General features: G+C 41.0%; 3 protein-coding genes and 1 non-coding gene across 13 annotated transcripts in view; 1 reads left to right on the top strand and 3 right to left on the bottom strand.

Moving 5' to 3' along the window:
* Nucleotides 1–16278, bottom strand: part of Atpaf1 (ATP synthase mitochondrial F1 complex assembly factor 1) — a 34523-nt gene extending 18245 nt beyond the window's left edge. Inside the window, exons 1-6 of one of the 9 annotated variants that reach the window (XM_074080218.1) lie at nt 15588–16278; nt 12467–12575; nt 7491–7541; nt 6430–6492; nt 2029–2079; nt 795–842 (exon numbers count right to left, since the gene is read on the bottom strand). In XM_074080218.1, the coding sequence (XP_073936319.1) occupies nt 795–842; nt 2029–2079; nt 6430–6492; nt 7491–7541; nt 12467–12575; nt 15588–15916 (651 nt within the window). In that variant the 5' untranslated portion in view covers nt 15917–16278. Of the gene's footprint in view, nt 1–794; nt 843–2028; nt 2080–6429; nt 6493–7490; nt 7542–9774; nt 9874–12466; nt 12576–15587 lie in introns of those variants that run through there. The other 8 variants (XM_074080220.1, XM_020178008.2, XM_074080216.1 and 5 more) reach the window with 8 other exon arrangements.
* On the bottom strand, nt 6626–6816 carry LOC141425087 (U2 spliceosomal RNA). Its single transcript, XR_012450192.1, has one exon. It is a non-coding gene; the product is annotated as a U2 spliceosomal RNA (small nuclear RNA).
* Nucleotides 16279–19898: 3620 nt separating the features above from the next.
* On the top strand, nt 19899–20897 carry Tex38 (testis expressed 38). Its single transcript, XM_020178002.2, has one exon. The coding sequence runs from the start codon at nt 20288–20290 to the stop codon at nt 20765–20767; it is 480 nt and encodes a 159-aa protein (XP_020033591.2). The 5' UTR covers nt 19899–20287; the 3' UTR covers nt 20768–20897.
* A 1601-nt stretch (nt 20898–22498) lies between these two features.
* The window catches only part of Efcab14 (EF-hand calcium binding domain 14), a 41020-nt gene continuing 37003 nt past the window's right edge, over nt 22499–26515 (bottom strand). For both annotated transcript variants that reach the window (XM_074080214.1, XM_020178013.2), the window contains exon 11: nt 22499–26079. In XM_074080214.1, coding sequence (XP_073936315.1) covers nt 25904–26079 — 176 coding nt within the window. In that variant the 3' untranslated portion in view covers nt 22499–25903. The remainder of the gene's footprint in view (nt 26080–26515) is intronic.

Below are 26515 nucleotides of genomic sequence, written 5' to 3'. Positions count from 1 at the left end.
TACTACTACTAGTACTACTTAAAAAAAAACCAAAAGGCTGTTGGGGCCAGGTGGCCTATGTCAGCACTCAGGAAGCTAAGGCAGGAAGATCACAAAGTTCAAGGCCAGACTGGGCTCTACAGTGATACCCTGTCTCCAAAAAAAATGCCTACTGGTATTCTGATTGGAGTTGTATTCAATCTAGAGATCAACTTGGGGAGAACTGATATCTTAATAAAACTGAGTCACTCAATCCATGAATATGGTATATCTTTCCATTTACTTAGATATTCTTTATATTCTGTCAGTATGTTTAGAATGTAATTTTTTGAAAACCCTAGAAATTATTACTGACACTTAGTTAGTTATAGCCACCTTTCCCTTTCCCTGAGGCCTTGTGATGGCTCATTACTCCAGCAACAATCTCCTAATTCTTTTTAGGCACAGGTTGACATTATAGCATGCACAAACTGCAAAGAAAACTCTCAAGAAAAACATAAGCTTGAAAGAGGTTGTAAAATTTAAGGACTTAGGGTGTCTTCCAATACACACTTACATTAATAGATTAAGATCCACATTAGAAAGACCTGAGATGTGGTAGAAACCTAAAAAGCCATAGGTTTATTGGGTTGAATCCATATAATTTTGTAAGGCTGACAATATCACTTATCAGTACAATTAACATGTGAGCATCTTTGCTAAATAACAGGGCACTATAGCATGTGAAAGAGTATAGAATATGATGGGATTGGTTAGAAAACACACTTATCTGAGAGCACTAATAAGCAATCTTTACATGGTCATCAGAAACTTACTGTTGGACAAGACTGAGCCCGGTTCCAAATCAAATCAAACTTCTCTTTCTGTAAATTGGATAAGAATAAAATTAACTCACAAACAGGAAAATACATAAGACCACAATCAATTAAATTCACGAAGATTGAATTCTAGAACTATACTACAACTAAAACAATCTTTTAGGTTCCATCATTTACAAATCATTCTTAGGACAGAAAAACAGAAAAAGCTAGATGTACACTTTTCTGTTCATTATCAGAATTATTTGAAGATTAGGTGCTCCAATGCTTCAAATTCTCTACAAAGTCAATCCAAGGGGGAGCTGAGAAGATCTGCTCAAGCAATAGGTTAGTATAAGAGACCTAAAATATAATGAAAAGTGTAGAGTGGGTTGTTGAACTCATGAAGGGTAAAGGTATGTATGTATTAACATGGTTAAAAAAAATGATAAGAGGTATACTCATAACAACCAAAAGCCCTGGCATTATTTTTCTGCCTATGCTTTTCTTTCTTAGTTTTATACTTAACTCACGTAAACTCAGAATATGTTTATGTACTTGAAATCTTAACCTAAGCTACTTTCTTCTTAGGGAAGAAGAAGAACAAGTGAAGAACTAGCTGATGACCCAGTATTTCAAATGTTTACCTATGCCAGCAGATGGACATTAAACCAGAGGAAAGAACAGTATCTCTTTCTAGTAACAGGCCTTAATGGTCAAGCAGTAGCCAGAGACCATTTCCACAGCAGCAATTTTAAGAATTTAAGAATGAAAAAAAGAAGAAAAAAACCAACAACAAAACAAAATAAAAACCACCAAGAAAATGCCACTTGCTAAGGGGAAATGCCAGAAAAAGATTAGGAGGAGGTTCTAAGTCAGTTTGTGTATATGTCATTTACGGACAAGAAAGAAAGCTATGCTAGAGGCCCTGTCTTAAATTTCAATAGCTTGGTTGGAAAAACCAAAAAGAAATAAAAGAAATCTGGAAATTACTCAGCAATATGAACTTATGTCATGTTCCCTAGTCAGACTTGACTTAAGACACATTTCTAAACCAGACAGAGGGAAAACAAAAACCATAAATACACCATATGGGACTTTCAGTCTTTGGTGCTTAGGGTATAATAAAATCCTCAGAGCTATAAAATATAAGTTCTCAAGAGGCCATAAACACAAGAAAAGTAAAGGCAACTGCCTGTAAAGGTTAGAACACTGACCTGTAATACTTTCATTTCCTCTCCAAACTACTTACAGGAATAACTGCGTAGACTGTATCTTTTGCTGCAAAATACTGCTGCCAAATCTGTGTTTAAAAAAAAAAAAGTGTCTGTGACATGTGGGTAATTTTTTCAACCTGTGCCAAGAAATGGTGACAGCTTTCATTGCTCAGAGAATTACACTATTTGATAACAAGGAGGAAAAACCCATTGTAATGCTTTTATAAACTAGTATAAGATTATACGAGATTTAATGCCATATGCTCTTAAAGATGATTAAACTATAAGTCTTAGTAACAAATTTTGTTCAGAAATTGATTACAGACTTTTGAGATTATTTCTCTCAAGATGTATCTTGTCTGTGATAAATAACCTTTTTTTTTTTTTACCTCATATGTTCTTTTTTCCCTTCCCAAACTCACAGCCAACTGTGGGCTTTCCAGACAGCCAGGACAACAGTCATTCAGAGTTCAGGGTCTGGAGTCAGGTGGACCTGGATGCAAATCCCAGCTCTGCATTTACTAGCTATGCTACCTTGGGCAAATCACTGAAACTCCCTAAACATCAATAAAACAGTAGTAACATCAATCTCACAGGATTGATCAAGTGAATTAAAACAGCTCTGTTCCTAAAAAATGACATTAATTTTTATTAGCTATTACCACATTATAGGTAGCTCTGAAATCTTGCTTCCAAAGTCTTTCATATGAGCAAGAGATAAGAGTCTTCTGGGTCTGATTATGATATATATCAGTTAGAAGTCTTACTTCTGCCTGACATCAAGGAGTAGGGAAGGCACAGCTGACCTTTATGACACAAACACCAAAAGGTAGAGAACAAAAATTTACATAGAGAAATTAAAAAATAGAGAAAAGGAAAAAAGTATTCATAGTTAGTCTTACCTCCTTAAAAGAATTATTGTTATTTTGATGTACCTGGTTTTAGTATATCTTAGGAATATTTTTCTTTTTATAATATACATTGATAGAGAGCATATTTTGTGTTTTTGTGTGTCTTTGCTTTTTTTAATCCCTTAGCCTATCATATGCATGTTCTGTGTTCATATTTTATTTTACTAATATTATTTTTATTGTTTTCCATGCCTTTTCAAGTTATCAACCTTGTCTGGATAAGGCTTCCTCTTCCCATTTCTGAGTCTTCAAATTCTTCCTGTCCTTTGAGGCTAAGCCTATATGCTTCTTCCACATAGTCTCCCTTGGTTATTTCAGTTCAAAGTTTTCCTATGAATTGCTTTGGTATTTTAAACCTCTTTAAAGATACCTTGGATATGCTACTTCATAGTAAGGTCATTTATATATGGATCTATACTAGTTTGCAAGTCCCCTGTAGGTGGGATGTATGCCCGGATGTCACCAATGCACTGCAACCCAAAAGTTACTCACAAGTGCTGGCTGAATGATACATGATTGTATCATTCAATAAGACTTATATTTGGTCTATGCCTTGATTCCTGACACAGAGCTACTAAAAGAGGTACTTGACCCAGGTTAGGGAAGAATCCAGAGGAAGGAACAGTTAACTGTATCCTGAAGAATAATTAGGAATGAGCAAGGTAGAGAGGTTGGGAAGATGAACAGGTACAGTAGGAGGAGATGAGGCACTTTCTAAGAAGAAAATGACAATATTAGCAAGGGTATGGAAGTAGGGAAAGGAATCATAGCCAACGTGACACTGTGATCTAGGGTTGAAGAATGGGTGATCCTCCTTTAGAGTTGCTTTGCTTAGTCAACTTCCTGTTAAACTGTGAGGCCCCAACTGAACATACTAATCAAAGTGTGATATATCTAACCAATACAGAGCACAAAAGGACTATAGCTTCCTAGGGTCTAGACAAACCACTCTATTAATTCAGGTTGCTCTGCTTTTTAAAAAATTTAATTTTTTAATTTAAAGCAGGTTAAAACATTGTCTTCATTTTAAGAACAGCATATTCTGATTATTTGGATTTAATTTATGATATTAGCAGTTTATGAATCAACCTGAAATTTATGAGACTGACAGATATTTTAGTTGACCATGACTCAAAATTTATTTCAATGAAAACAAATTTGTTTCTAAAATTACAGGTGTAAATGATACCTACACCTACACGATCCAGCCTCCTGGGCCTGGCTTCTCTCCTAAATGAGATGCCTGGCACACATATTCCATTGGCACTTGTTCCCAAAGGATCAGTCTGAAGTCTCCCTGAGTCTTTGCACAAGCCTCTATTAATAGAAGTTAAAAGCCTATGCTGATCTTTTTTTTGTTGTGTTCATCCCTCTACTACACTAAAACTCCTTAAGGGTAGGGAGCTTCTGCCTGGCATAGAGCCTGACTTTTTTTCTCTTTTTGGTGGTATTGGGGTTTGAACTCAGGGTCGTGCACTTATTAAGCAGATGCTCTACCACTTGAGCCACAGCCCCAACCCTTGTTTTGCCTTAGTTATTTTTTAGACAGGGTCTAATGTTTTTGTCCTAGCTGGTCTGGACTGTGATCTTCCTATTTATGCCTCCTCTGTAGCTGGGATGATAGGCTTGAAACACCTATCCAGCTTTATTAACTGGGATAGGGTCTCAATAACTTTTTGCAGAGATCCTCCTGATCTCTGCAACCTGAGTAACCAGGATTACAAGTGTGAGCCACCTTGCCCAGGTGAGCCTGACATTTACTAAGCATTCAATAAATACTTGCTAAAATAGATGATATAACATCTAAAAGAAACACATGAAACTGGTGCAACTTCCTGAAAGTAAATATGATGCAGAGTTAAAACACACAGATTTGAAGCCAGCTTTACTACTGGTTAAATTAATCTCTGTCTTTTTTTTTTCTTGGAGACAGGGTCTCAGCTGAGTGCCAGTGACTCATGCCTACAATCCTAGCTACTTGGGAGACTTGGGAGGCTGAGGTTGGGAGGATTGAGGTTGGAGGCCAGCCCGGGGAAATAGTCCAAAAGACTCCATTTCCAAAGTAACCAGAGCAAAATGGGCTGGAAGTGTGTCTCAAGCAATAGAGGACCTGCTTTGCAAGCTTGAAGCACTGAGTTCAAACTCCAGTCCCACCAGACAGACAGAGAGAGAGAGAGAGAGAGAGAGAGAGAGAGAGAGATTGAGAAAGAGAGAGATTGAGAATCACTGTGTGCCCAGTCTGGCCTCAAACTCAATATGCAGCACAGGCTAGCCACAAATTTGCAATCCTCCTAAGTGCTGGGATTACAGGAATGCACCAACAACCCTGGCACTTAATCTCTTTTAAGTCAGTTTCCCCAATTGTAAACTGGGAATAACAGCACCTACTTCCTAGGAAGGCTATGAGAATTTAATGAAGTAATGCATATGAAGCAATAGGCATAGTACCAGACACAGTATGTTCCTTTCATTGTTTTGATAACTAGTATATATGTATAAATGTAATTCAGGGAACTATATAAAGAATGCAAAACCAAAAAAAATCTTCATGTAGATTAGAGAAAAGAATCACAGACATGAAAAGGTAATGACCAGTGCAATCAAGGTACATGGAATATCCAAATTGGCAGAATAGATTGTGACTGCTTTGAAAGAAGGTCAGGAAGCTTTCTGAAGAAGGTTCTGGGATAGTAGTGAAATATGAATGCCAGAAATGGGAATATGGAAAGTCACTGAACAATTTGCAAGGAGGTTCTTAACACAGTATTTATGTTTAGTCATTTATTTAAAAACATAAGTATAACACTCTGTGTTAGGCATTGTTCCGAGTCTTTAAAAATGTTAACTCATTTAATTCTCAAATAACTCTATGAAGTAAGTACTATTATTATCTCCACTTTAATAGGGAAACTAAGGCCCCGAGAAGTTAATTAACTTGTTCAAATCAGAACGCTTGTACAAGTGGCAGAGCTAGGAATTAAAATGGGCAGCTTAGTTCCAAAGTCTATGTTTTAATCAATATGCTATGCTTCTCCATAAGGCAAGTAGAACTTAAAGAGGACTCAGATGGTAAGGATATGATAAAAGTAGAATGGGAGAAATAACAGCAGGGAAACACATTTGGAAGGTAGTATAGTAATCCAAGTGTATAGTACTGATAATATTTATGAATGCATGTATGTTTTTTTGAGACAGGGTCTATTTATATAGCCCACACTGACAATGAACTCATAATCCTCTTACTTTAGCCTCCTTAGGGATGAGAATACAGATATGTGCCACCGCATCTGATATTTTAGAAAAGATATGGGCAAAAGGAATGAAACAGTTGACTCAATAGATAAGAACAAGGCCAAGAAAAATAAGTTTTCTTATGCTACTGTTGTTCATCACTTTTGCCCTTATGATTACTTTTCATTTTGGCTAGAAAAAGGTGTCAGAAAATTTATGCTTCTTTCTACTCTCAGATTTGGTTCACAGAGCACACATTTTCATGGAATATGCCAACTCATTTCTATTCATTACCTGTTTTATTTCTTCTGCAGTTTTGTCTTTCACCATCTCAATGTTAAAGATTGAACTTAGAGTCTTGAAAGAGAAAATAAAAAGCAATTAACACCTACAATTTAACACTCACCCCCAGGATTAACTGTCTCTGAATCTTGTGGAAAAAAATATCAGAACAGTGAAGCATATCTTTATTTATTTATTTATTTATTTATTTTTGTGCACTGTTCCTGGAGATACTGCAATACCAGGTCAATGCATGGAGTGGACAGAGCAAGCTCCTATTCCATCTCCCTGTTCCAAAAATCCATTTAATATATTGTCCTCAGATAGAGGACGTATCAGATATTAAACTGATAAGAACAGATACTATACTTGATCTTAGCCAACAGGCTGAGAAGCGATAAAGCACACCTTTAATAAGTACACAACAAGCATTAGAAAACTCACATGTTCAGATAAGGTAAGACCCAAGCCCACACAGGCTTTCACAATTAAGCTTCACTCTCAACCATGAGTCCTGTACCACTTTGCAGCTGATAGAAGGAGAAGGTTTAGTTGTTATATTTAATTTAACAGGGTAAATTCTTAATTGATAGATTAAATTTTTTTTTTTTTTTTGGCAATAGTGGGGTTTGAACTCAGGGCCTACACCTTGAGTTACTCCTCTAGCCCTTTTTTGTGATGGGTTTTCAAGATAGGGTCTTCTAAACTATTTCCCCGGCTGGCTTTGAACTGTGATCCTTCTGATCTCTGCCAACTGAATAACTAGGATTACAGGCGTGAGCTACTGGCACCCAGCTCCAAAAATGTTTTTGATTTTAAAAATTACTTCCTAGAGAAAGGAGGAGAGCCAGACATTTCTTTAAATTTCCTTCAGTACTCCCAGGGACCATACTTAAGCTAGAGGTCATGTCAAGGACATAAAAATTCATAGAAATAGTTCTTGTCTCTGCAGCTGGAAAATCACCTTACACAAAAATCACTGAACCACAGTAAATATGCCCAAATTTGTAGCCTCTTGTTATAGATGTCCCATATGACTTCACAATTGGATCTCTATATTTTTAGAAACCTACCTTGTCCTTAGTGAATCCTTTGCTCATAGGCTGTTTCCCCAAGGTATCTGTCTGAAATACATGATTGAGACAGGATATTAATCTATACTTTATTCATAAGAAAAAGAAAACCAAGCTAGCTTAGGTACTTGACAGCTCACTTCTCTCCACTCTTCATAACAACTGTACACATTAAATAAGAGTTATTGTTTATGTACAACTTTCCTCTAAGATTATGGGATTCAGAGATGAGAAAAGGTTTGTTAGTAACCACTGTCTGCCAGTATTGGGAATTCTATACCTGCCACTATGAATATGAGGGATTCCTTATTAGAATTAGGTTTGTTTAGGGTTCTTATGCTCAGCCCTGACCTATTCCACACCAAGCCACAGAGGAAATAGGAAATGGAATACTATTTTGAGTTGTTTCTAATAGTAGGGATGGCTGAAAGATGGCTAATAGTTCTGAGTCTGCCACTCAATTTCTTTGGTGGTACTGGGGTTTGAACTCAAGGCCTCGCACTTGCTAGACAAGTGCTCTACCATTTGAACCACACCCCCAGTCTGCCACTCAATTTCTAAGTTCAACATCATGCCCTCCAGAGGTAAAAAATACAGACTACATGTGGACTCTGAGGCTGAAAAACATTTTCTACATAAAACCTTGCCTTTTGTTACTCTGTGCTTTAATGACTCTACACCTTTTATAAAGATGCCCATAAAACTGGTAGCCACAAATAAGATAAAAGGTTGGTGCACAAAACCTGTTGGATTCACTCTGGTCTTTTTGGTCACACTCTGTATACTGGCAGTATCCTAGTATGCTGCCAACAGTTTCTTCATAAGTAACCATCAAAAAAGAGAGAATTGATTTTATGTTCATATCACCTATTTTTAGGTGTACCATGAAAATAAAACAAAACCTCCATTTGCATAGGTACCTTCACCTTTAAATCATCAAGCCCCCATGTATTCTTTTCCTGTAATGTCTCTGGAATCCATTCATTCATTGTCTCCATTTTCATCTTCAGCAAAAAAATTTACATGACAAGTATAAGCTTATTGCATTTTATCAAATCCGTGCCACCAATCTTAATATTCATCAAATTAATGTGTCAATTAAACAATAACAGTTTCATGACACATCAATTTTGAGACAATTGTAGAGATGTTCAAATATGGAGAAAATAATGGGCCTTAGATGTGATGAAATAAGATAATTAGGTCAGGTGCAATGGTGTACATTTGTAATCCCAGCCACTTGGGAGGTGGAGATCAGGAAGACTGTGGTTTGAGGCCAGCCCAGGCAAAAAGTTAGCAAGATCCAATCTCAACAAACAAACCTGGCATAGTGGTGCATGCCTTTGTAATCCCAGGTATGTGGGAGACAAGAGGTAGAATGATCTCAGTCTAAGACTGGCCCAAGGCAAAAGTAAGACCGTATCCAAAAACTAACTAAAGCAAAAAGGTCTGGGGTGTGGCTCAAGTAGTAGAGCACCTGCACAGCAAAAAATTCAAACCTCAGTAAAGTAAAAAAAAAAAGACAATTAAAATAATTGAAACTATGTATCAAAAGTCTCAAAAGCACTTAAGAAATTTACTTTCCCCCTATGGAAGCTTTGTTACGATGAGAATTAATTGAATGATGATATATCCATTGATGGGACAGCAAGGGTACCAAGTCTGCTGTAATTTTACAGAATGAAGAACTTTTCCTCATCCTGTACAACCTTTAAATATCCAGCCAGGTATCCTTGTAGATGAAAATTTTTATAATTACCTGGACTAGAACCTAATCTTTTAAAAATATTTTTAATACAAAGCTTTAATATGCACTGAACTTTCCAGAAATGCAACCCTATATAATTTGAGTGAAGACTGTACAATGTTGAAGCTCAGGTCACTGACAACAGCATTGCTTATAGTTTTGGAGTTTTTAGAACTACCAATATAACATTCATGTATCAGTGTTTGCTGCTTATGTGCTAATAAGCAAATATGTGAAAGTATCTACATGTTCTCACAGTATAGCTGAACCTAAGAATTTACATACTAAAATATGTATTTTGTTAAAAAATACTTTCCTTTATAGTGTGGCTAGGGCATTATACTGATTTTCTCCCCAAAATTAAGTGGATAGGTAGGTTATATAATCTACCTAACTGTACTATATAATTTCAGAATAGAAGAAGAAAAATTAAATTTTAATTGACTTAAAAGTTAAGAGAGAGCTTTGAGAATAGAGTATGAGTCAGCCATTAGCCTTCCTCTGTCTAGCTAGCTAAGGAAAATAGTAAATATTTACCTAAGAGTTGCCATAGTTTAAATTAAACACTGGAGCAGGATGTAGCTCAGTGGTAGTGCTTGCCTGGCATGCGTAAGGTTTTAGGTTCAATCCCCAGCACTGTAAGAAAACAAAAATGATTTTCTGACACATGGCTGATACTTTGTATGATAAATTAAGCTGGGTGCCAGTGGCTCACACCTGTAATCCTAGCTACTCAGGAGGCAGAGATCAGGAGAACTGAGGTTTGAAGCCAGCCTGGGCAAATAGTTTGAGAGACCCTACCTCGAAAAACCCCACCACAAAAATGGGCTGGTGGAGGGGATCAAGGTGTAGGCCCACAAAACAAAAAAGCCCTTATTTTGTCTTTTATCATCAAGCTGAATTTCTATCTCTGTTTACAAAAAAGGGACAAAGAGTTTCTCCATATAATACTGAAAGTATATAATATGGTCATATTTCCAAGAGCTACTGACTTGTAACCTTGCTCCTACAAATGTTTCTTTTCTTTCTTTTTTTGGTGTGACTGGGATTTGAACTCAGGGCTTCATGCTTGCAAAGCAGGTGCTCTACTGCTTGAGACACACCTCTAGCCCATTTTGCTCTGGTTATTTTGGAAATGGGGTCTCATGAACTATTTGCCCAGGCTGGCCTCCAACCCCGATCCTCCCAATTGCAGCCTCCCAAGTAACTAGAATTATAGGCATGAACTACTTACAAATGTTTCTTATAGGAAATTACAATTATCAAAATATTTGTAGTAGGCAGTAGCTTGTATTCACATAAAGCTGTAAACTATGTTTGTCATAGGAGTTGAATATGCTCTTCAACTTTGTGATGATTAGCCTATTGACTTTTTATTTTTTTTGAGACAGGATTTTACTATGTAGCCCAGGTGACCTGGAACTTGCATTCTCCTGCATTAGTGTTTGAAGAACTGGGATTACAGATGTATGCCATTCCACCAGGCTTAGCCCACTAACTATTAATCTTGTTCCAGTTATTAAAACTGGAACATTCTCTTAGGATACCTAATGCCAAAAAGTTATTTTCCAAGTAAAATAAGCATCTCTAATTTGACTTTAAAAAGACTGTAGAATCCCAGTTTTCCACTGCGACCACTTTATTTAAGGGTGGTCACAGTGGAAACCACTGCACATCTAGATCGCTGCATATTCTTCTTTGTTCCAACCTCTCTCACTCCAATTTGTTTTGTGTATCACCCCAGATTAGTACTTTTCAAATCATAGGTTGTAAAATCAATTCAGTGGATTGTCTTCAGTTTTCTTAAGGATAAAAACAAACAAATAAAAAAGAACTCAGTGCATGCTATAAAAGTAAGTATTGTTTTGTAAAAAAAAGTATTAATCATGTAACATAGGCTTAGGGGGTAGGATGGCATAAATACTAAATTGCAATGTAAAATATATTTCTTATTGTGGGTGATAGTCAAAAAGTTTGAAAAACACTGCATTAATACTCCTATACACAGCATTCTACATACTTTTCCCTAACTTTGATTTTTGCTTAAGGATAACAATGACTAGTATATCTTAAGTACTTTCTTATTTAATCTTCAGCACAACTCTGTGAGGTAGGTACTGTTATTCCTGTTTCACAGATAAACAAACTGAGGCATGGAGAAGTTATATAATTTACCCAGAGTCACCCAGCTGGTAGATTGAAAGAGCTAAGATTCAGATCCTGGCCTCTGACTTAAGGGTGATTCTCTTAACAAGTAAGTTATCCTGCCTTTACTCCTTAAGCCCAATTGCCTCAGTTTGTTAGTTAATGCTTAATCCATTTCTTTAGCCTTAATACTTCCCTCTGCATTCCCCCTCCTCCAGGACAGTGGCATCCTGGACAGCAGAGAGCTTGTTAAGCTCTGGGGATACAGAAATTAGGCAAAGTACCTCACTGTCTCCTGAAACCCTCTTTACTTTCAAAGCTCTTCCTCTGTTTAAATAAATTCATTAACACAGGTGTAGGAATGGGGTGTGGAGGTGAGGGCTGGTTGTTACCAAACTAAATCCAGCTTGCGAATTATTTTTGTAAATAAAGTTTTATTGGAACACACCTACAGTTTTTCATTTTCTTAATGCCTAAGGCCTATTTCTGCACTATAGTAGATGAGCTGAGAAGTTGTAATGGAGACTGTATGGCCCAGAGTGCCTAAAATATTTACTGTCTGGTCCTTTAAGAAAAAGTTTGATAATCCCTGTTCTACTGATAACTTATTTGTGAATTTTTAAATTTTTTGGTGGTATTGGGGTTTGAACTCAGGGCTTTGTGCTTTCTAGGCTGATGCTCTACTGTTAGAGCCATGTCTCCAGCCTCATGATCCCTGTTATCTAACAAAATCCTACTCTCTCCTCTCTGTTTAATTTAAATCCCCCAAACTTTTCCTAGCCTAGGTCAAGTTTTACTTCCTCAGAAATTTTCCCTGATCCCTACAGTCCAATACCATGTGTGCCTTGCTTTGACTACTAGATTGCACCCTTTGTGAGCAGGGTCCTGTTGTTTCATCTCTATCTCTACCATGACCACATTAGTTTGTCCACAAAGAGTAGGACAGATACTTATGGATGGAGACAGAGTAAGAGAGTCTGTTCAGAACATCTAGTTAATCCATCAATGCCTACTTTGAGGATAGAGTTGGGGAAGCAGGGAGAAGTGCTGGTAAGCTAACAACGCAAAAACGGGCTAGCCTTACCTTCTGTTCCACACACTTGATAAAATCACCTTGTCTGGAGTGCCCCACTGGCTGCTTCCGAAACTCACTGCGCTTCTCCAGGCGGGACTCAAAAGCAGCTGGGTCAGACCTAATCAAAGGTAAACCAAAGGATAAATCAACTGGGCCTTTTTGGATTTTGGAATAATAAAGCATCCTGTTCTACCTCCATGGACACAGTCATTCAGAAAGGTTGAAGGATGTGCCTTTAGTTAGTAAGGACTTGTTGGTTGGTCTGAAAATCAAGAGTGGAAAATAAAGTCAGTTATTCAACTATTGTTAATCCTCAAGGGGCCAAGTGTAACATTTTTCTCTTGCAGGGTATTGGGGTGACACAGGGCTTGGTCCCTCAGGTACTTAGAATCATCTAGATGGTAAGGGTACTTTGAAGTCATCTTACTGGATTACCTCCTCCGCCTCAGGCAAGGATCATTTTTTGGGGGGACTGAGGTTTGAACTCAGGGCCTCATACTTGCTTGGCAGGTGCTCTATCACGAGTCACTCTACCAGCCCTATTTTGTGTTGGGCTTATTTGAAGTAGGGTCTCACAAACTATTTGCCTGGGCTGACTTGGAACCATGATCCTCTTTATCTTTGCCTCCGAGAAGCTACGATTATAGGCGTGAGCCAGCAGCACCCAACTCAGGCAGAAATCTTATAGCATCTCAACTAGGTGTCAGGCTTTACTTGAATATATCTAATTCTTTGACATCTTGTCCATTCTCAGGTTAAACATCTGTTTTATTCAGATCCTGGTAATTCATAGGCTTCAAGCAGTGGGTTTACAAATTTAGCACCTGATTGTCTCCCTGACCTATACTCTGAACAACCTGCAGATGGAACATCAGAACTCAACTTTTATGTTAAAATTGGTTCAGTCTTCAGACTTGAAGACCAGGTTGGGTTTATGTTAAGAATTTTTGTAGCTGACCATGGGATATTTGGTTTGCATATTTTTGTAAAGACAACATCCATGGACTCTAGCTCCTTGGCTGTGAGACCCAGTGTCTCACAAGACAAGATGTGAAGGGACATCTTGTTTCCCATCTGGTAGACCTTCCCAATCAAGGATTATAGAGGCCCCTCTTCATAACACTCCTTTGGAGGCGACATCAAATGCCACTCCCTTCAATACTATGGAGATGAGCTAATCTTGCTTCTCTCTGGAAGAACTGGATAAGTCCTGCTAGCAGCCACAAGTGCACCTGGGCCTGCCATGGTGAGTACATAGAGAAGGCAGAAGAACTCTTTATGGGCTCTATGGATATAAAAATAAATAAGACAGAATCCTTACTTGAACACACTCTCTAGTGGGAGAGACAGATGTAAATATGTACACAAGAGTGTTATAGGTATTATGATGAAAATTTGCCAAACCTCAGTACCACAAAAAAAAAAAAAAGAAAATTTTTTCTAACATTCTGGAAAGATTGAGGTGGTTTCATGGCTCTGTACCTTTGACTATGTTGCTGCTCCCCTTACCTGAATGCTACTCCCTTCCCCTCCAGTTTTTTTCTGCTATAGCATCGTACTCAAAGAAGTTTTAGTACTAGATAAGGCAAGAGTCTGGCAGAGACTAGGGTGTGAGGGTCTCATGTGGAACACCAAAGAATTTGGATGCTATCCAGAAGCCAATGGGATGCCTCAGAAAGCTTACTCTTCAGGAGATAATAGGATGTGTAAATGTTGATGGAAATGGACTATTAGGGAAGGACAGTAAAACCATAATTTGTTTATGAGTAAGAATGAATGGGAGTTGGTAAGTATTTAGAGTGTGAGTAGACAACTCTTTGGAGGTGCTGTGTGTAGAAGGAGTCAAAGAGAAAAGGGTGGAGAGGAATGTAGGTCAAGAAAAGTTTTTTTTTTTTTCTTAGGTGGTCATGGGCCTCGAACCCAGACCTCCCAACCCCTAGGCTGATGCCTTAATATCCAAGCCACCCCGCCTGCCCAAGGAAAGGTTTTAAAAATGGCAAACACTTCAGAATATATAAATATTGCTGGAAGGAGAGTAAAAGCACTTATTCATTTATTCCATCACATTCTTTAAAAAGTGACAAAGATCACTTTAGTGACAGTAAGATGGACTGGAAGTGGGGGATGATAGTTAGAGGATGATGGCAGTAGTCCAGGTGAAGATAAAGTAGTAAATTAAGGCAGTGGAATCTGAGATGAAACCGAATGGAGAGAATTTACAGGTCAATTTTTGGTTTCCTTTCCTAAGACTTCCTATCCTGCCTAAAGCTCCCAGACCCCGTTCACTTTTGATCTTCTTCAGTATTTCCCACTTGAACTCTTCAGACCCTCCCATGGCTCTACTACACCCACCTTACTCCCCCAATCCCTCTTTGGGGTGCTGAGGATTAAATTCAGGACCGTGTGAATGCTAGGCAAGTGGTCTACCACTGTGCTATGCCCCCCAGCCCTTCAAATCCCTTCTTATCTCCAGGTCCTACCCTCTGGAAGCTGAGGGATATTAGGAATCTCAGATTCAGTTAGACAAATCCCAACCAGCTGTATCTTTGGCAAGTGTCTTCCCCTCTCTGGTCCTCAGTTTCCTTATTTTAATGAGGGGGTTCAGTTCATGACCCAACTGTGACACTATTAAGTCTTTGTGGAACTTCTCTCACTCCCAATCTCCTTTCCTTGCAGTCAGGGCCCTAAGCGAGGAATCTGGGAACCCGAGCTTTGGCCAGGTGTCCACTGACTCCTCTGGTAGATCAGTCCTTCCAGAGAGAATTGTCTTTGAAGTCTTTATTCATGCTCTTTTTGATCCCTGGAATGCTCTTGAATATGACCTTGAGCAAGTCAACTCCCTCCTCTGGAAGGCTTTACTTCCCCATTTTTATAATGGGGACAAGACTCTCTGAGTTGCCTTCCTTACCTTTGCCTTCAGAGCAGCACAAAGGCAACCGTGCAAAGAGCCAGGACTTTGCAGAGGCCTGTGGTTAGCTAGCAAGTGGCCTAGCTTCTGCACACTATTAGTGGAATGAGGACAGGCCCAGTGCCCACCACACGCAGGGCAGCTCTAAGGCCCAGGAGCTCGGGCCGTAATCCCCCCCCCCCCGCCCCGTGGCCCGTCCTCTCCAGTTCGCTGGGGCCGCACCTGCGCAGTTGCTGGATCTTGTCCCGGTAGCGGTCGTAGAAGGGATTGGCCTCGAGCTCCGACCCTACCCCTTTACCATCTGCGCCCTCGGGGGGCCGACCCGAACCGCAGCGCACCGGGAACACGCGCAGCTGTGCGGGAGAGACGAACCCCAGGCCTAGGCCGCGGCTGCGCACGGCGCACAGGCCCCGGTAGAGGCCGGCCACTTGCAGGACGGCGGGGCCCGCAGCAGTCACGACGGCCGCCATCGCAACCCCCGTCTTCTCTGCCTCCTCCTCCTCCTCCTCAGGCTCGTCGGCCTCGGCCCCCGGCCCGCGCGCTTGCTCCATCGCCCTCCGGGTCCACAGTGCCTGCGCTCCGCCACCGAGGTTCCGCGCGCCCAAGGTTCCGGGCACAGGAGAGGGGCAAGGCGCAGCGGGACTGGGTTGGTCGCTTCCGCCGTTGCCGGTGAACTCTCGTCGCCCTGTGTGTGGACCCCCGCCTGCCTCCTCCCGGGGGCCGGCCGGGATTCACACCCTCCCTCTCGGGACCGGCAGTCTTTGCGCGCCAAGTCGGCCCTGGAAAGCGGGCTCGGTCCTTCTGCTCCCTTCTGAATTCACTTGGCACTCGCTGTAGCGACAAGGGCCGTTTCTATTTTTCGAACATTGCATTGACTTCCTTCCTATTTTATGAGGCAGGCGTCTCATTTTACAGATGAGGAAATTGAGGCTGCGAGTTATTAAATGACCGGTCCAAGAGCTGAGCAGTTCAGGACACCAGCTGCCTCCCAAGCGTTGTTTCTCTCTGTTTCCCGGCGTCCAACTGGAGTTCCAGACAAAATGAACTACTCTTTTCTCCAAAAACAGGGGAGAGGAAGGCAGGCACACGCACATCTGAGTAAAGGGAACAGCCACAGGGAATTGTCCTTGACAAGTCTTTATTCAGGTTCTTTTTGATCTCTGGAATTCTGTCTCCCTCTTTCTCAACCCAAATGCCACCTTCTTCACCTACAGAACCAGGTGTGAGCTATTGGGTCAGGGAGGATGACATCAACATCTGTGTGTCTCACTGCTCCCAGCATTGTGGACCCTCTGTGAGGGCAGCCATTAGTTTGCCTTGCATGGAGTCCTCATCTGCCTGCCTCTTACCTGACAGAAACCCCTTCTGAGGCAGGTACACAGCCTCCAGCTCTACTCAATGCAACCTGTATTCCTGGAGGTTAGCCCCACTGGTGCTGGGAGCAATGTAGTGGAAGATTACTCAGTCTAGATGTGCAGGCCTGTACTTGGCTCAGGATTCTTACACCACTGCTTCCTTACTCAGCTTTGCATGTAGATGCATCCTCATTCCCTAGGGCTCAGTTCAATGTCACAGGTCCCTTAAAAGAACCTTTTTGATGTATCTTTCCATTCTTTTATAGTCTATTTTTACCCTATTTTGCCTCTTTATTTTACTCTTTTCATGGTAATTATCACACACATCTAGCCCTCACTCCAAAATTTTTGGATCCTTGTTTACAGTACTTCATGGAGCTTTCACTCTAGAGGAGACAATAAACATACAATCATGAAGTGAGGATACATACTATGCAGACAATAACATACAATCATGAAGTGAGGATACATGCTATGCAGACAATAACATACAATCATGAAGTGAGGATACATGCTATGCAGACAAAAACAGCAGGCTAAGAGAGATAGGGGCCTCAAGCATAGACCTGAAGGCAATGAGGGAATGATCTGCATGGGTATCTGGGGGACAGTCTTCCAGGTAGGGAAAACAGCAAGTACAAAGGCCCTGATGCAGGAGCATGCTTACCCTGTCTGTGGAACAGCAAGGAGGTTATTTTATCTCAATGAGTGAAGGGGCAAGCAGTAGAAATGAGACTAAGGAGGCATGGAGTGGTGGCTGGGGATTTGGGCAGTGGTTGGTTAGATTGCTCAGGACTTTGCAGGCCTTGGTTAAGGACTGGTTTTCAATCTGAGATGGGAAGTCACAGTATGTTTTGAGCAGAGATGATCTACTCTTAGAAGCATCATTCCGGCTGCTGGTGGAATTTAGGATATGTGGGGCAAAGACAGAAACTCCCAAGGGTGACTAATTTGTCCTGTTTTTTACCTGGGACTTTCTTGGTTTTAGCACTGAAAGCTGCATGTCTTGAGAACCCCTTCAGTCCTTGCCACCAAACAGGATGGTTGGTTACCTTACAGGGAAACCAGTAATCCAACTGGGAGATGGTACCTGGATTAAAGTGATAGTGATGGAAGGAGAAGTTAGATTTGGGGCATATTTTGAAAGAAAAGCATAAAGACTTTGCAGAGATGGTGTGGTAGAATGAAAGGAATCAAGGATGATGACATGTTCAGGGTTTTTGGCCTAAACAAGTGGAAGCACAGAGTTGCTGCTTTTAGAGAGGAGGAAGGGTGCTGGTAGATTTTGGAGGAGGAATGATCAGGTGTTTATTTTTGATCATGTTAGAAATAACAGAACAGACTGGTAAGGAAGTGATTTTAACCAGGCTGTTGGATATGAAGTTCTGAGGGTGTTTCTAGGCTGGAGATACAAAGTTGCAAATTGTCAAGTGTATCTGATACTCATTTAACACAATGAGTGAGTCCCTGATCACTGAAGAGTGACTGTAGGTAGATCCCTAAGGACTGAGTGAGGCCTGGAACATGCCAACACTTAGAGATCAGGAACAAGAGGCAAAGGAGACTAGAAGAAAGGGCCAGTGATTTAAGAGAGCACAGGGTAAGTGGACCCCAGGGAGACACAATGAGGGGACTATAAAGGTGAGAGGAATTAAATGGTTCTGAGAAGACAAACTAGGACCAGTGAGGCATCCTACTGGTAGCTGATTTAGGCTTAATTAGGGAGGGCTTTCTGAACTGCCCATAAATGGATCAAGCTTCCTCAGAAGGTGGTGAGAAAGTCTCTGACTCAAATGAGTCCTGGGAGACTGGCTGCTGAGTAAGGAAGATTTGTCCCCAGGATTCAAGCATCTGATGGAGTTGACTAGACAACTTTCCAAGTCTCTTCACCTGGAGATGATCTGATTCTGGGAAGACATGGGAAAGGGCTGTTTGTCACAGAGTAGGGGTTTTTGCTGAGCTTGGGAAGATAAGTAGGTGTTCAGTGGTGGAAACATGGAAAGGGGCAGCACTCTTGGGTGGATCAGCATGAGCAAAACTCCAGAGAAATGACTAAGAGGAGTTTGTTGCGGTGTCTGACCTGGCCAGAAAGGAGGGTTGGATTCCCAACAGGAGGACCTGAGCCTCCCTGGCAGTAGGTGCCCCTCTAATTCCTTCCCCTTGCCTTGTGTCCCTGGGTGTGGGGACAAACACTTAGAGAAGACTGTGGAGAGGGAGTGGTGGCTGCCTTCAAGGAGTGCTAAGCAGTCATCACACTCCTTTCCTCACATTCCTCAGGGAAGTGAGGCTGAAAACAAATACAGGACCAGATAAGGGGAGCTTCCACAGGGTCTGATGCCCAGGAAACACTTGCCAGCACTGTTAAGGAAATGAAACAAAAGAGACATTTTAGAAGTCAAAGAGAGTGTTGACCATCTGGTTCCCTTGAGCAAGTTTTCTTCTAACTTGGTCAGGGACTTTTTGAAGGTAGGCTGCTCAATGTTGTGTGCTCCCCACACATAGGTCATTGTGGAAGGTATTCAGCAGTGGTTCTATAAGGACCAACAACATGGATAAGCCCCTGAGGGTGGGAGTGCCCTTTCTTGGGGGCTGCTCTATGGGTTCACTGTAAGGGGCAGGGGCTGTTGGAGGACTAGCCTCTGATAGTAGTGATGTGACACCACTGGATTGAGTTCCTTCCATTAACCAAGTACCACTCTATAAGCATTGCTCCTGGAATGCCCATTGCTCAGAACCTGGTGACCTCTCCCTTGGGGAACAATGGGGCCTGGGCCTTCTGAGGACTCCCATTGGTGGACAGATCAGTGGATGAGCTCCCTCTCTCCAGAGCCGAAGGCTGGGTACCAAGGCACGTCCTTATGGATTCCCAACAGGAGGATCTGAGCCTCCCTGGCAGTAAGTGCCCCTCTAATCCCTGCCCCTTGCCTTGTACCCTTGGGTGTGGGGACAAACACTTAGAGACTGCATGGATGGGGTGGTGGCTGCCTTCAAGCAGTGACTAAGTAGTCACCTATAGTCTCTTCTAGAAAACTAAGGATTCCTTGAAGACAGGACCATGCTCTGCCCAACCAGAAGAGATACACTGGTGTCCCTGTCAAATGGTGAACTTTTCCTTCCCTGATGACCTTGTTTGCCCTTAGTGAGGCTTCTCAGTTCAATGGATTGGATGGTCTCGGGCTCAGAACCAGAGGCCTGACAGCCTGGGAAGGTCACAACCTCTCTAGAAATAGTGTTCCTTATCCTCTTAAGTGCCCGGGACATCTACCTTTGACTAAATAAGAGAACAATGAGAAAAGTCTATAAGGAGGGAGGGAAAAAAGAAATTGAGAGGAGTTTTTTGGATGGAGTGAATGGTGAATGGGTCAAGCAGAGGAACTAGAAACAGCTCAGACCCCAAGCTAGAGCATCACCAGCCTGACTCTTTCTTTCTTTCTGACTTAAGTGTGGGTCTTGCTGTACTTTGGATTCCTGGGGCTGTGCTCTGTGGTAACCGGTAGCTGCATTCTTTTTCTGCACTGGAAGAAGAACTTGAGGCGGGAAGAACGTGCCCAGCAGTGGGTGGAGGTGATGAGAGCTGCCACATTCACCTATAGCCCACTTCTGTACTGGATAAATAAGCGACGTCATTATGGCATGAATACAGCCATCAACACGGGCCCTCCCCCTGCTGCCACCAAGACTGAGACTGAAGTCCAGAATCCAGATCCTCTGTGGGAGGTGGATATCCCTGAAGGCAGGGGCTATGCTGTTCAAGACAGCAGTGCAAGGGGTGAGGCCCCTGGTCCTCTGCAGCCTGCTTTGGTAGTCCCACAGCAGCCGCTCTCTTCCTCGATGCCACAGCCCCATACTAGCTCCCCACTTCCAATTCCCATCTTTCAGGAGGTGCCCTTTGCCCTATCCCTGTGCAACCTACCTCCCATACTGAACCACTCTGCCTCCTACCCATTGGCCAGCTGTTCTGAAAGGGATGTCCACTTCCATTCCCTTCCCACATTGGCCCATGGGGTGAACTGCTTTAACACCAAGCCTTTTGCTTCAGAATTATAGCCTCCTCTTACTGAGGGTGAGACTGCAGGTACCAGGGGCAGAGTAGAAAATGGAGCTAACCTTAAAGGGAGGTGGTATTGACATAGAAGTCAGAGCCCATCTGGATGTCACATTATGAAAGATTAAAAAGTCCAAGATTCTCGTGTCTCATTTGCTCTTAGGGGGGCAATTCCCTTTCCCTATTTGGTTAGGGCACTTTCAAACCAAGTTGATCATGACTCTCACCAATACAAACTGGAACTGGAGGCTGACTGTGGAGAGACATACTGAACCAGAACTCACTATCCCTCCAAGTATTTAAGCCCAAACCTGTACCAGGTCTTGGACTAGGTCACCAAAGGCACTGTTGTTCTGCAGGATGGCAAGCACAGCTGCCACAAGAATGGCAGCTGTTGAGGGCACACAACTGTAGCAGTCCACAGTAGCTATATGTCACAGGCCAAGCAAGTCAACATGAGACCTGTGAGTCATACTACTGAATGGCTCATATGTATGATGTATTGATTTAGGTGGCTGTCTCTATATTATTTCTAACACTCCCAAGAATGCTCTCAAATGGCTATCATGATCCTCCTCTTACAAAGAGACGGGTTCCAAGAACATATGCTGTTTTTTGTTGCAGAACCAGTTATCCAGTTTATATCAGCCTGGGATCAAAGTTCCTAATCTTTCCACCATATCCCATGGTGTCCATTCCCTAATCATATCTTATGAGAACAGACTTGGTGAATGCTTTAGTGTGTGGGGACTGTCAGCAACTTGGTTATGGATAGGCTTGAAGAAGGGCTGGTCAGTGTACCCTCTAAAATTACAGAAATACATCCACAGCTTAAATCTTAAAGAGATTCATGACTCCCAAAAGTTAAGATCTACTATATAGGTATACGGGAATATAACTTTTTGCACCTTCTGGAAATGGTTCTAAAAGGACTGGCAAAAATAATAGTAGCTATTTAACCCCAGTTTAAAGAAAAGGAAACCTGGCTCAGCCATAGGAAATAACTTTTTTTTTTCTTCCAGTGCTGGGGATTGATCTTGTGCAGGTTAGGTAAGCACTCTACCACTGAGCTATATCCCCAGTCCACCCTTTCACTTTGGAAATGAACAAACCCATATTTGTATGTGATCTAAACTTTATATATAGACTTCCTTGAGGGGAAGAGCAACTCTGTGTGTGTGTGATTCCTAGAACCTACTAAACATGTAGAGTTAATTATTTCCTGTGGTGGAAAAGCCCTAGCCCTGTATATAATATAACCCCTCTAGCAATGGCTTTTAACCCTTTATTTTTTTCAAGGCAGTGAACATTTCTTACAAATATCCTTTTTATATTGTACTTCAAAATATAAAACAGGCCTAAGTGGAGCTTGTCTGATTGACCCAGGGGCTAATACCTCCAGCATCTTGCTCCCTCCTATTCTGAATATGTCGAAAGCCTGTGCTCTACAGCCTTTGTTGCTTCAGTCCAAATGCTGCAATTCTTTTTTTTTTTTTTTTTGGTGGCACAGGGGTTTGAACTTAGGCCTTATGTTTGCTAGGCAGGTACTCTTACCACTTTAAGCTACTCTGTCAAACCAAATGCTGCAATTCTTCAGGCAGATTCTTGAACATTGGTTTGTGTTCACCATCTATTAGTCCTTGATTTCAAGATGAAGGGATCAGATCCCTAAAAATAGGGATCAGATTTTTTTTCTTAATAATCAAGGGAGTGGGAGAAGCTTTAGTCAGACACGAGAGAAAGGAAATGTTTTATTTAGATAAATTAAAATGGCTAGATGACTGATAGGAAATAAGCAAAGCTCGAATCAAGTCATGAAAATGTTGATTCACTCTCCAAACACAATGAAAATTGCTTATACATTACCAAAATGGCTCCATTAAAACAAAGTAGATTTACAGTTCTTAATATGAGAAAATAACAAGGTAGATTAGGTTCATATAACAACACATGCTCTATAAACTCTAGGAAATACCCAAATGTGTTCTGGTTTGGATCTGAAAGAAGGGACCACGTCTAGCTGGTGTTGGTAAGCAAGCCAATGAGGTGTGTAGCAAACAAAAGCTGTCACTAAAAACAACAGGCCATTATGAGTAAGAGCCCATCAGAGTAAAAATCCTCAACTGTGACGGGGGCAGGACCAGCAAGGGGGGCTGGAAGGGCTATGTCCAATAACTGCAATGAAAGTAAAATAACCAGCAGCAGGGGAGGGTGTCCACGGTCAGCTTTGTTGCATCAGATCCATTCTTGAGAGCCAGGCACTTCTCCACCCTTTAGATGACACTAGAGTCATTTCAAAGCCATGTACTCTATTCCTTTGGTTCTTCTCTTTCCACATTACCTGTTTGCCTCTCTGATTTATGGGGAAGCTCTTTACTTTTTTTTTTTTTTTTTTGAGATAGGGTCTCATTCTATAGCCCAGGTTGGCCTCAAACTCTCAATACTCCTGTCTTAGCTACCTGAGTGCAGAGGTAACAGGCATGTACCATCACACCTGGCTTGGGGAAGCTCTTTAAGTAAACATTATGCCAGGAGTATAAGGCAACAGAACAAAAGGACCAAGAAAAAGTGTTCTGGGAAACTTAGGAGAGAAGCACTAAGAGCTGCTAAACTGAAAAGGTAAAGGGATTTAAAACCAAAGCCAAACCCATCACTACTACCCAATCTTTTTTTCTCAGAGCTGAGATGTGCAGGTGAGGCCTGACCACAGCTCAGCACAGGCATAGGCAGGTAAGTTAGGACAACATACAAACGAAAATCCCAAATCAACATTGTGGGGATAGGCTTTGCGGGCTCTGTGGCCAATGAGTCTGTTCAACTATGAACAAAGGTCAAGATACCTTACCTCTGCCCAGGAGATAAGGTAGTTTCTCAGGCAGAATAACAGAAGCCTCTGACCGACTTGGTAGGGGAGGGGATGGCATTACACATGGCTCAGAAGTGATGCTGGAAGACAAACTCAAGATGGGAAGAACAGAAGAGGAACTAAAAAACAAAACCGACTTCTTCATGGATGCAAAAGTACATGCCACAAAGAGTTAAGGTGTCCTGAAAGTATATGTCTATGAATAAGAACTTGAAACTAAAAAGGACAAGCTACATTACCCTCAATATATTTCATATAAATCAGTTCTCAAAAAATACCTTCCAGGTACAGACATACTATTTATGTTACAGTATATATAAATATAGAAGTATAATTCAATTTATTGCTAGAACTTTATTTGGTTGTTACAAAATCTGTAAGGGTGTATATATATAAAAAGAGAAGGGGGGCAGGGAAGGCAGCCAGAAGAGTGAGTTATCTTCAAGTTACCTAAAGTGCCAGGCTATTTTTAAACTATATTTTAACCTTTCCAAGAAAGTGAAATAGCATAGATGGGCGAGGGAAATGTCAAGGAAAAAATTAAAAGGCTGGGGGTGGAGGGACATAAACCATAATGAGAAGCAGGCACATTCATGGGAAAAGACTTCGTCTTACTTTAACTAAATTTTAACACTTCTTAAAAAATTTAAAGTTAGCCAACACCAAGCTGAATGTCATGTAAAGAAAACAAACAAACAACTAACTTTTAAATGTTTGAGGATACTGAACTGCACCCATGGCTGGCAGGGCAACTTGGATAAAATTAAATGGAAATGATCTACTAAAGTAATCTCTGCCACGAAAACTTCTCTAGATTCTTCCTCACTTAGCTACAGCAAAGTTAAGTTTTATAAAGTAAAAAGTTAGTGTTGTCCTAAAACTGCTTCTAGGAACAACACTGCATGACTAACTCAACATACAGGTGACATGGAGGTATTATTCCTTCCAGTCCAGGGACCTTTTGTGCCAGGTCCACAGAAGTACTTAAAAGGAGCAATATTGCACTTGCTTGTATCAGATTTGAAAAAACTTGCTACCATCATGTGAAGACTCCTGTTCCAGGCCTGCCTGCTATACTTTAGCATACTCCTTCTGGAAAGAAAACCTCTAACTTCTTCAGAGCTGATAACTACAAGGAAACTGAGTATGATTTTACATGTTTCATTTTATAATCTTTTTGACCTTAGCATCTCACCAAGAAATATATCCTGTTCTTGGCTAGTCCCCAGGTAAAAAGCTCAAGTGGTCAAAATCAGAACCACAGCTTTCTTCTAACGCTGTATGTGGTCAGTCTGAGACAGTGGCCAGGGACTTGAATCCTGCCATTCCAAAATGGAGATGGTACTAAAGGCAGGAGCCAGCTACAGCTTTGAGATAGATTTGAGTGGGTAGGTAGGGGAAGCCAATCTAGCTCACTTGGTGTGGGGAATGTAGGTCCTCTCTATTGGATAACTCATAAACCCTAAAAGAGGATTAAAAATGAGAAAAATCCCCAACAATGCTTGTCTGATTCCTAGGTTGGGATTAATTTAGGGAACAGGAACAAAGACTCAGAATTCAACTTTCCTGAGCCTGGAGTCAGCACTGCTCCCACAGCATCCATTCCCTGAATCAATGCTCCCAGCTCCTGGGCCAAACACCACAGCAGCACTGGGCCTTTGAGGGTTACCTTAGGATGTGAACATAGTTTCAGTTGCTACCCAGATCAGATTAGTGATTTCTAGTAAGTCATTTGTTCACATCCTATTCAAAACCTTTCTTCCTACTTTATACAAAATATGCACAATCTTTTAAGTATTTACAAACAGAAAAGGCCTATCTTTTAAAGAAAACACTCTGAGTCTCTATAAAGTGCAGCTAGTTTAAGGCAAATTTATATGAAATATAAAAGTGGCTATTCACTCTACATACACATTTTCCAGTTTTAAAAGATAAGGTCTCCTCTCCTCAAAAAAAGGAAAAAGAAAAAAAAAAAAAAAAAAAGAGGACTTTATTTTTTTTTCCAGGCAATTTAAAAATGTAAGATCTTACTAGATTCAAGAAATCATAGATTTCTGAACATTATATTATAAATAAAATGGTTTTCTTTTTTTAAAAAAATAACTTTTATATAGCTTTTTCAAACAAGTTAAAAGGTGGCAATGTGTTTGCTATAGTAAGTAGTTTGGAGGACTAGAGGGCTGATGGATAAGAAAAAGGGTTGTTTTTGTTGGGTAAGTAGATTCTAGGTAGTTTCAGGGTTTATATCCATTTCAAAATATGCCTGATGAGTCTAGACACCTAAAGCTACTCTTAGCTCTAGGAATGAGTATCTTCCATCTCCGTTGGAATCAAATGCTCTCAAGCTCTCTGGTTCTGGCATGGTAGAACCTAAGGAGCTCCAGATTTCTTGGTAGGTCAACTTCCCATCCACATCCTGGTCAGTCTTGTGGAATAAATCCTGAAGATCTGTCGAAAGGAATTACAAAAAATATGTATGTCTATTTATACAGCTAAGTTTAGTTAAAAGTGGCCTCAATTGACTTTAAAGAACTAAAAGAAAAGCTACTTTGCAAATTTTGTTTCCAAAAGGCAATGTTTAAGATCTTGGTGAGTCACGAAGACTAATTTTTGATCTTTTAAAAATGAGAGGAACACTATATGGCACATTATTCCCCAAAATAGAAGCAGTGACAGACAATCACGGGAAAAATGCATGGCCTGGCCTTTTCTCTGCCCAGGGTCTTCTCTTCAGATTTTCCAGATTTTACTTTATGTTGAAGGGATGAAAAGGAATGAAGAGGCCTATTTGATAGGATCATGGCATACTGTGAGATTTCTTCTTGGATGGGTGAGTGGGGATTGGAGGAATGTCTTAGAAGTCTATGAGAAGTAACAATCCCAA

This window comes from Castor canadensis, chromosome 7, assembly GCF_047511655.1.
Source record: "Castor canadensis chromosome 7, mCasCan1.hap1v2, whole genome shotgun sequence".
Taxonomy (NCBI): Eukaryota; Metazoa; Chordata; class Mammalia; order Rodentia; family Castoridae; genus Castor; species Castor canadensis.
This window is presented reverse-complemented; position numbering and strand designations above follow the sequence as displayed.